Below are 9,192 nucleotides of genomic sequence, written 5' to 3'. Positions count from 1 at the left end.
ATAAATACCAAAAAAAAAAAAAAACTCATAGAAGCTAAGAAACGTTAAAGTGGAGTTGCCTAACCCATGACTTTAATAACATTGTTTGCTTTCTCGTATCTTCTCATGCTCATGCAAATGCGATTAACTCTACCAACTTTTGTCAAATGTGAAGTTTAGCTAACGTTATCAAAGATATATGGAAGGCAAGTTGGAGTGTTAAGAACTCACATGAAACTATTTAATTAAAAAATTTAAGTTAATAAATAAAAATATATACATAAATAATTATATTTTATAAATATCAAAATTATATTATTTTACATATTCGATAATGTAGTTTAGGATAGGTAACTAGCTCATAAGTGTGCATGTGCTCTCTGGCACTTGGTCAACACATTCAACAAAAATCAATGCCCATAGATTCATTCTTACTTTTACTTTTATTACAAGCTACTTTAGATTTCATTCTTTATGCATCCATGGTTTTAATTAGCATTGGTATGGTTTTGGTTACATATGAACCATCTTTAATTGGATCTCAAGCAATTCATATAAGGAATATTAATGCATAGAATTCATTAAACTAATTTAAGAATTAAAAGTAGCGACAACAACGTGCATTTGTGACTACATATCTAATTTTCTAAAATTGTTATTTTATTGCTCGTCAACTTAATTAGACATCTTTAAATATACGCATCCTTTTCATGTTACCAATATATGTATGCATGTATCGTACACAATTACTTTGCTTGATTTGGATCCCTTCTAGGGTGTATGTACATATATAGATTTAGGGTTTTTGTACAAGTTGGGCAAAGAGGTGAGGCTAATTAATTAAATTGGCCGAAGAATTGTTCCTTAATTAACCTCAAGTACTTTTAATCATGATATTCTACTAATATGATATGATCATGATGTGCCTAACTTTCTAAGAGAATTATTATACTAGGGGTGCACAAATCCGGCCCAACCCGAAGGTTCGGTTCGATCCCGAATACTTTAGAGGCTAATTTGGTGTGATTTCATCAGGTTTAGGGATGGGTAAGGATCTCAAAAATAGATCCGATTATTATTTCGGATCGGGTCTGGGCCATAGTTCTGGTCACCCGAAATCGGCCCGGTGGTCTGGTCATCATACACAATTAATATTTTGTGTTATTAGTGATGGATCATGACTATTCTTATGTGGAATTTAAGTATTGTAAACCTTAATATTTTGTGTTATTAGTCATTTTAAGACTATAAGTTAATGTTTTATGTTTAGAATGCATAAGACTTTAGACTAATGCATAATATTGTGTTATTTGTATTGATTTAAATATTTGGTATTATTAGACAATATTAGTATTGATTGTGGTTTTGCTTTAGTATTGATTGTGATTATGCTTTAATTTTAAAGAAGGGTTGGTTCTTGTTATATTTTTCTAAGTGAATTTTACTATGTTAAATAATAGTTGGAGTCTTGAAAATTTGGATATTTTTACATGCTAACTTACAAGAATGTATCAACGTAATGTAATGTTACAGAAAAGCTCTACATACAAGCTATTAGGGCTTGTATGCTTTACAAGTTCATTAAGCAATAAACCCACAAAACGCGCTGCATGCCCTACGTCCAATACACGCGCTATATAAAGATCCCGCGTATATGTAACTACCAAATTTAAAAGATTTGTTTCCTTCTTCGTTCTCCTTATCGTTCTTCTTCTTCTCGTTCTTCTCTCATTATTTCTAGATTTGTTTTCTTCTTCGTTCTTCTTCTCGTTCTTCTTCTTCTCGTTCTTATTCTTCTCGTTCTTCTTCTTCTTCTTGTTCTTCTCTCTTTCTAACTCTAGCTTTGTTTTCTATCGATTTTTGTTTACTGAAATCAAAGTTTGGATTCGTTTTGAAGATAATGGATGATTCAACCTCAGATTCTCAGTTGAATCAGGGGGAAGTGGATTATGAATTTGAATCTAACGAAGTTCCTAAGGTTTGATTTACATACATTTACTCTGAATTTTGTTACAGTAATTTGTATAGCATTGTGTAGCTGAATAATTCGTGAACATTGACTATGAGACTAACGCGTCAACATAAATCTGTGGATTGAATGTAATGTATTTGATTGATTATCTGGAATTTATAGCAGACGCTCGGGTGTAGATCAGATCTTTCTTTGGGTGTATTTGTTTCGGTAGTGTGGGTGTATTTACATTTATGGCTTTTTCTGTTATTTTAGCTGAGTTGTTGTCGTTCGGGTGTATTATATGAGACATGATTGGGTGTCTTTTTAGTTTTCGTCATGGTGTATTCTGCAGCCTGTGTATTTACAGCTTATGGCTTTTATTGTCATTTTGGTTGAGTTGGTGCCGTTCGGGTGTATTATATTACCAATGATTAGGTGTATTTATAGTTTTTGACATGGTGTATTCTGTAGCCTCTCTCTGTTATTGATGACCAGTTTATTCTGAAGGTTGGAATGACCTTTACCACCCTTGAAGATGCTAGAAAATTTTACAGGAACTAATATTTCGGAGATGTTATTTCATTTGAAACCACATACAATACAAACAGGTAATAAACTGTCCCTTTTTATGATTCTAAATTAATGTGTTTTATGAATCTGCCACAGAGGTGTATATTGGGTGGTTTTTGGGTGTATACAAAATATTTGTTAGGTGTACGTAATGATTTTCCATTCTGCACTATGGTAATTTGTTTCAGGTATAATTTGGTTTGTGGTTCTTTTGTCGGGGTGAATCACTACGGTCAATCAACACTTCTCGGATGCTCTTTGATGAAAAACAAATAAATTGAATCATTCAAATGGTTATTTCAATGTTGGCTTCGTTGCATGGGAGGAAATGCTCCGAAAGGATTTTTCGCCGATCAATGCGCATCAATGAAAAGGGCTTTAGAGGCCTGTATGCCAACAACAATTCACCGTTGGTGTATTTGGCACATCATGAAGAAGATTCCAAGCAAATTAAACGGGTACAAGGGACATGCAGAAATTGAACAAGAAATGAGCGAAGTTGTTTGGAACTCTCATAGTAAAGACTAATTTGATAGGAATTGGAATGATTTTCTGCTGAATTTTGGTCTTGTGGACAATAAGTGGCTTTCAGGTAATGTTTGTTTAAAATCTGCAGCAGAGGTGTAAATTTAATTTTCTTCGGGTGTATTTATAGTCTGTGTTTGGGTGTATTCTGCAGATCTCTATGAAGACCGTCATATATGGGTTCCAATCTATCTGGATCACCACTTCTGGACAGGGATGAGAAGCACGCAAAGGATCTCTATGTTATAAAATACTGTTTATTTTTTTTACAATGGTTTAAGGGTTTTGGGTATTAGGGTTTAGGGTTTTATGGTTTACGGGGTACGGGTTAGGGTTTAGGTTTTAAGTGTTTCATGTTTAGGGTTTTAGGAATAAAGCATCAGGGGGATAGATTTTTTGGTGTATATTCAACGTTCTTTGGGTGTAAAAAATGGCAAGTTATGGATGTATATTTAGTTTGATTTTTTCCTTCATATTATAGTACCTGTAATTCATACATTTTGAATACAGCAGAGAGATTTTAATTATTGAAAGAAATTTTACAATAAACAGAACTATAATTGGAAAATTTTTACAGCATGTGTTCAATTTGTTACAGGACTATATAACATTTACATTAAACAGTGTCAATATCCTCAGAATCTATCTGACAATATGGACTCAATAAAAACGAGGATGGCTTGGACAGTCTTATTGAATTACTTTTCCTAATGGCTTCAGCTTTGTCTAGATTCATGTCATGGAATAGAATCCTGGAAGCATATTCCACTCTAAAGTGGTCCACCTCGTCCTACAGTTAAAAAGAATATTCTGTTTAATCAACCATGTTAATTGAGAAATGTAATACAGAGTTATTTACTTTTTAAACACATTTACCTAGCTGACATTTATTTCATCTAAGCACACTTACATTTCTTCCAACTTGGTTTCTGGCTGCCATTTTTTCTGAAATAAAAAATACACTCATATATATCAGCAGGATACACCCAAGGATATAAATAAGATACACCCATAGATATGAGTCAGATACACATATAGATATCAGTCAAATATCACTCAAACATGCATTAATATACAAGGGCAAGTAACATTACAAGGTCAAGTAATATACATCCATGGACAATCAAATACTAGAACAGTGCAACTGTTGAATATATTACAGTATATCAGTTCAGAAATATACACCCAACAAAGTATGTGATATACACCCAACAAGTTACTCCATATACACCCACCAAATTACGCATTATATTCTAAACAATCAATTACCAGAAGAACTAGAAAAACAACTACAGTAATACCTAGAACAACTAAGAAGAACACTATAACCTATAACCAAGAATAACAGTAAAACGTAGAACAAGTAGAATATTAAAAACTGTAAAATGAGACTTAGAACAAGAACAGTAAAACCTAAAAGAATGTAGAAGAACAGTAAAACCTAGTTCTTCGTTTTCGAAATCTGAAAAATATAGAATATGAGTGAAATAGTAACATAACGTACCTTGAGTATTATAACTTCGTTTTTTCTTGAGATTCTTGATCGAGAGTTCTATGTTGTGTTGATGGAGAGTTTTGATCTTCGCGACAAGTGCTATCTCTGCAGTTTGGAATGTTGCTCGAAAATGGACGGTTTGTGTTTTCTTTGAACGGGTTGGAGAAGTGGAAGAGTGCGCCATTAAGGAGCGCTATTTGCGAAGAGAAACCGTTTGAGTGGGACGCGTGTAATTTACGCTCCATTCAAAGTGAGATGAGTGCGCGTGTGAATGATGTGTGGGTTGAGAACTTGTAAAACTTGTAGGGCCTTTTTGCTTGTATGTGTAGCAGGCAATGGCCCGGTTTTTACCCGGTATAATTGTGGTCCGAAAGTGTATTGATTTTATCGGATCTAGGATTGGGTTCGGATCTAATAAATAGACTCGGTGTATATTTCGAGTCGGATCTAGGTCCTATCAAACCCGACTTCACTCGTCCCATATACACCCCTATATTATACTAATATAGTGAAACCATTAACATTCTAATAGTTAAAATACAACGGATCCGACATAACAAAAGTAGAGTAATTAGTTCAGTTATTCGCTTAAAAAAGTACTAACATTTTAAAAATTCGATCTGCTTTGTAAATATAATAATTTATATATTAGCCAATAAAAAATTCTTAAATTAGACTAAAAAATATCGCAAAAAATAAAATACAAATAGACACCAGCAATATGCGAACTTGTGTAAGATATTTCTATTTATGCCTTTTCAATTTTCTTTCCCATTAATTCCATTTCAAATAAACTTTAATCCGCAACTCACCTCCCTTAACCTTTTTTTTTTCAGTTTTCTTTTCAATACTTCTATATATATAGTCAACTTTACAAAATAAAAATATTTAGTAATAAAAAAATATTAATAAAAAATATCAAAATTTATTTTTTTTATGTTATTTAATATATTCTATAATAAATAAATATTAAATAAGCCAAATTTAAATTTTTCTTTGTCTTTCTGATATTTTTACAAAATTTCTCTCTCTCTCCTAAATTTCTAATGTATCCCACATGATTCAGCGTACAAAATTGTGCCACGTGTGATGCTAAACCCCTTTTTAATTTGGAACGTTTTATGGCTTGACTTAAGCAATTAAGCACTTAACCCTAGTTATATAGTAGTGCACATTGAATTGAAAAGAAAATGCCAATGCAACGATCGAGTTTGAGACAAATCACTTTCATATGAGTTGGTTCATTTTGTAACTACCAGTTTGATGACCAAGTCGCATGAAACGAAAGATACTTTTTATGTTAGAAAAGAATTAACACCAAGGATTTGAAGTTGAAGCAGTCTTTGTTTATTTGAGTTACCGTAAAAATTCAGACACGTTTCTTTAATCTCGTGCCCGAAAACACCGCACTCTCCATCACGTGCCACACACCCTCTTTCTCTCTCTCTCTCTCTCTATATATATATAGACACACACACATTCTGATCTTCAAGCTTCTTCATTCATCTCTCTTCTCTTTGAAAATTGTGAATAATATAATGACAAGTGCAAGAGTGTTATTGAAGGATGAACTTGACATAGTGATTCCAACCATAAGGAACCTCGACTTCCTCGAGATGTGGAGGCCGTTCTTCCAGCCATACCATCTCATCATCGTTCAAGATGGTGACCCTTCAAAGACCATTAAGGTACCTGATGGATTCGACTATGAGCTCTATAACCGCAATGACATTAACAGAATCTTGGGTCCCAAGGCTTCTTGCATCTCCTTCAAGGATTCTGCTTGTCGTTGCTTCGGTTACATGGTCTCCAAGAAGAAGTATATCTACACCATTGATGATGATTGCTTTGTAAGTACTACTTCATCATCAAAGACAGAATCGTTGCATAATTTGATATATTTAACTGAACTGTCTAACATTATAGGATGAGAGTATGGAACTATATGGTTTGTGTAATACTAACTAATTAGAAGATATCTTCTAAACTTTGTGAATTGTAGATCTTGTTAGAATATTATTATATCTTGTTATGGATTTTACAGGCTGTTAGAAACAGTATGCTGTTTTGTTCCTATATAACATGTGATTTGAAACTCTGACATTGGTTGTGTAATGACAAGTTTAATTTGTCTACAATGTTATTCTTATATTATTGTTATCCTTGTCTTTTATGTGTTTCACACTTTCACTGCTCTATCTCCTTAACCAGTAACAGTAACATAATTTAAGATTGAAACATCTGCTGTTCAGTGTTCACATTGGTTTTGTTTTATGTGTATTCATCAATCTTTGGTATCCTAAGGTTGCAACTGATCCAAGTGGAGCAAAGATTAATGCACTTGCACAGCATATACAGAACCTTCTGTGTCCATCAACACCTTACTTCTTCAACACTCTGTATGAGCCTTACAGAGAAGGTGCAGATTTCGTTCGAGGCTACCCTTTCAGTCTTCGAGAAGGAGTTCCTACTGCTGTTTCTCATGGACTTTGGCTTAACATCCCAGACTATGATGCACCAACTCAGCTTGTGAAGCCTCTTGAGAGGAACACTAGGTTAGTATGTAGTACTAATAGTCTAATAGTACTTTCACTTTCACAAGAAGGTGTGCGATTCGCAGAATGTTTATATAATTCTAAAACAATTCTGAGAATCGCACACCTTCTTGTGTTAATTTCTTACTATGATTTTTTCTGAAGTGTGAGAGTATTGTGATTGTGGTTAAGGTATGTGGATGCTATTATGACAATTCCAAAAGGGACATTGTTTCCAATGTGTGGAATGAACTTGGCATTTGACCGTGACCTTATTGGACCAGCAATGTACTTTGGTCTCATGGGTGATGGCCAGCCAATAGGACGCTACGACGACATGTGGGCTGGCTGGTGCTGCAAGGTTAGATATATAATCATTCATGTATTTTCTTCTGTAAGATTAAACTTTTGCAAGAAATGATTTTTGTGCGTAAATTATACTGATTTATGTGTGCATACGTGTATATAGATACTAATTAAACATCTTCTAAAGTTACTAATATGATTTTGAGCCTAATTACTAAGATGATATGATTGTTTCAGGTAATATGTGATCACTTGGGATTAGGAATCAAGACTGGTCTGCCCTATATATATCACAGCAAGGCAAGTAATCCATTTGTAAACCTTAGGAAAGAGTACAAAGGAATATTCTGGCAAGAAGACATTATCCCATTCTTCCAGAATGTAGTTCTTTCAAAAGAAGCCACCACTGTTCAGAAGTGTTATGTTGAGCTAGCAAAGCTAGTCAAGGATAAACTCTCCAAAGTTGATCCTTACTTTGACAAGCTCGCTGAAGCCATGGTCACTTGGATTGAAGCTTGGGACGATCTTAACCCCCCTGCAAAATCAAATGCCAATGGCAAAGCATGAAGCAGTTATATATGTATGTTGGTGTAATTTATGTTGTTATGTTCAACTTGAAGCATTGGTAGGTGTAATTTGATTTAGTAACTTCCTTCCTTGAGTTTTAGATACAATAAAGTACAAGAGTGTTAGAATCATAGGGCATTGCTTTGTTTTGATTTTTTGTCTGATGGGGTAGAACATTGAGTTTCATGCGAAATAAATTGTTATAGGAAGGATATTCATGTATCGGTATGTTTTGTTGTTAGTTACTGATTACAGATCAATAGTAGAATGAAGTTTTCATTTCAGTGTAAGAATGAAGTTTTCATTTCAGTGTAAAAGAAAATTCCTCTGTTCTTATGTGACTTAAGTCTCAAAATAGTCTCTGAAGTTGCACTCAAGTTTTAAAGTGATCCTTAAGTTAATAGTTACTGAATTTTATCATCAAACTTGCACTCTAAGACTCATACTAGTCCTTAAAGAACTTTTCATTCATCGAACACTAAAACGACGTCGTTTTATATTTATAAAAAAAAAAAACTGGGTTTCTCCCCTCTATCTCTCTCTGCCTCTCCCTCTTCTCTTGTCTCCTCTCTCTCTCCTTCTGTCTTCCTGATCCTAAAATTAATTCTTCCATTACGTCATTTTGTTTTTCTTCATATACAACCAATCATCAATTTCCACACAGATGAACTAATTAAACATTCTCATTACTAATCAACATACACCATTTCAACAAACTCAATTCAAAGTCATCTTCTACTTAAACCATAAAATCCATTTATCAAGTTCAAAATTTTATGTAACTAGTGACAGAATAAACTCCATTGCAGTAAAAAAAAATAAAAAAAACCCATAAAGGAAAAAGACAAAGAGGATAGACTAAGTTGAGAAGGGGGGCAAGCAGCATGGCATCGTGACGGAAGCCGGTGAGAGGCGGTGGCAGAGGCCTTGGGTTGGAGAAGGGGGAGGAAAAGGGAAAGGAGAAGGACCTCAGGTTGGGGAAGGAGAGGAGAAGGGGAATGACCTCAAATTAGGGAAGGAGAAGAAAAAGGAAGAGGAGAAGGAAAATGGATATTTTTTTTTTGTAATAAATACAAAATGACGTCGTTTTCAGTGTTTCAATGAACGGAAAGTGCCTTAAGGACTAGTATGAGTCCTAAAATGCAAGTTCGAGGACAAAATTGAATTACTATTAATTTGAATGACTATTTTGAGGCTTAAGTGCAATTTCAAAGGCTACTTTAAGACTCAACTCAATCATATGTGTATGTTTCTTGTGATTT

At 34.0% G+C, this 9,192-nt stretch overlaps 2 protein-coding genes across 2 annotated transcripts; one reads left to right on the top strand and one right to left on the bottom strand.

The window, feature by feature from the left end:
* Window positions 1-3,644: 3,644 nt before the first annotated feature.
* Window positions 3,645-4,832, bottom strand: LOC127746712 (uncharacterized). Its single transcript, XM_052260727.1, has 3 exons — window positions 4,533-4,832; window positions 3,939-3,973; window positions 3,645-3,818 (listed from the first exon to the last, which is right to left on the bottom strand). Exons 1-3 carry the CDS (start codon window positions 4,705-4,707, stop codon window positions 3,645-3,647), a joined length of 384 nt encoding a protein of 127 aa, XP_052116687.1. The 5' UTR covers window positions 4,708-4,832.
* A 1,173-nt stretch (window positions 4,833-6,005) lies between these two features.
* LOC107486577 (UDP-arabinopyranose mutase 1) lies at window positions 6,006-8,180 on the top strand. The gene is made up of 4 exons (XM_016107132.3): window positions 6,006-6,373; window positions 6,828-7,078; window positions 7,250-7,418; window positions 7,601-8,180. Exons 1-4 carry the CDS (start codon window positions 6,062-6,064, stop codon window positions 7,928-7,930), a joined length of 1,062 nt encoding a protein of 353 aa, XP_015962618.1. The 5' UTR covers window positions 6,006-6,061; the 3' UTR covers window positions 7,931-8,180.
* Window positions 8,181-9,192: the final 1,012 nt, after the last annotated feature.

This window comes from Arachis duranensis, chromosome 4 (assembly GCF_000817695.3).
Source record: "Arachis duranensis cultivar V14167 chromosome 4, aradu.V14167.gnm2.J7QH, whole genome shotgun sequence".
NCBI classification, from domain to species: Eukaryota; Viridiplantae; Streptophyta; class Magnoliopsida; order Fabales; family Fabaceae; genus Arachis; species Arachis duranensis.
The sequence above is the reverse complement of the archived record's forward strand: the minus strand, read 5'-3'. Positions and strand labels throughout refer to the sequence as shown.

Bases quoted from the DNA above. Each gene is read 5' to 3' on its own strand.
- LOC127746712 (XM_052260727.1), bottom strand. From the start codon at position 4,707: ATGGCGCACTCTTCCACTTCTCCAACCCGTTCAAAGAAAACACAAACC. The intron at 3,974-4,532 runs GTACGTTATGTT...TTTTTATTTCAG, and splicing joins ACGAAGTTATAATACTCAAG to AAAAAATGGCAGCCAGAAAC. The intron at 3,819-3,938 runs GTAAGTGTGCTT...TTTTAACTGTAG, and splicing joins GAAACCAAGTTGGAAGAAAT to GACGAGGTGGACCACTTTAG.
- LOC107486577 (XM_016107132.3), top strand. From the start codon at position 6,062: ATGACAAGTGCAAGAGTGTTATTGAAGGATGAACTTGACATAGTGATT. The intron at 6,374-6,827 runs GTAAGTACTACT...TGGTATCCTAAG, and splicing joins CCATTGATGATGATTGCTTT to GTTGCAACTGATCCAAGTGG. The intron at 7,419-7,600 runs GTTAGATATATA...TGATTGTTTCAG, and splicing joins GGGCTGGCTGGTGCTGCAAG to GTAATATGTGATCACTTGGG.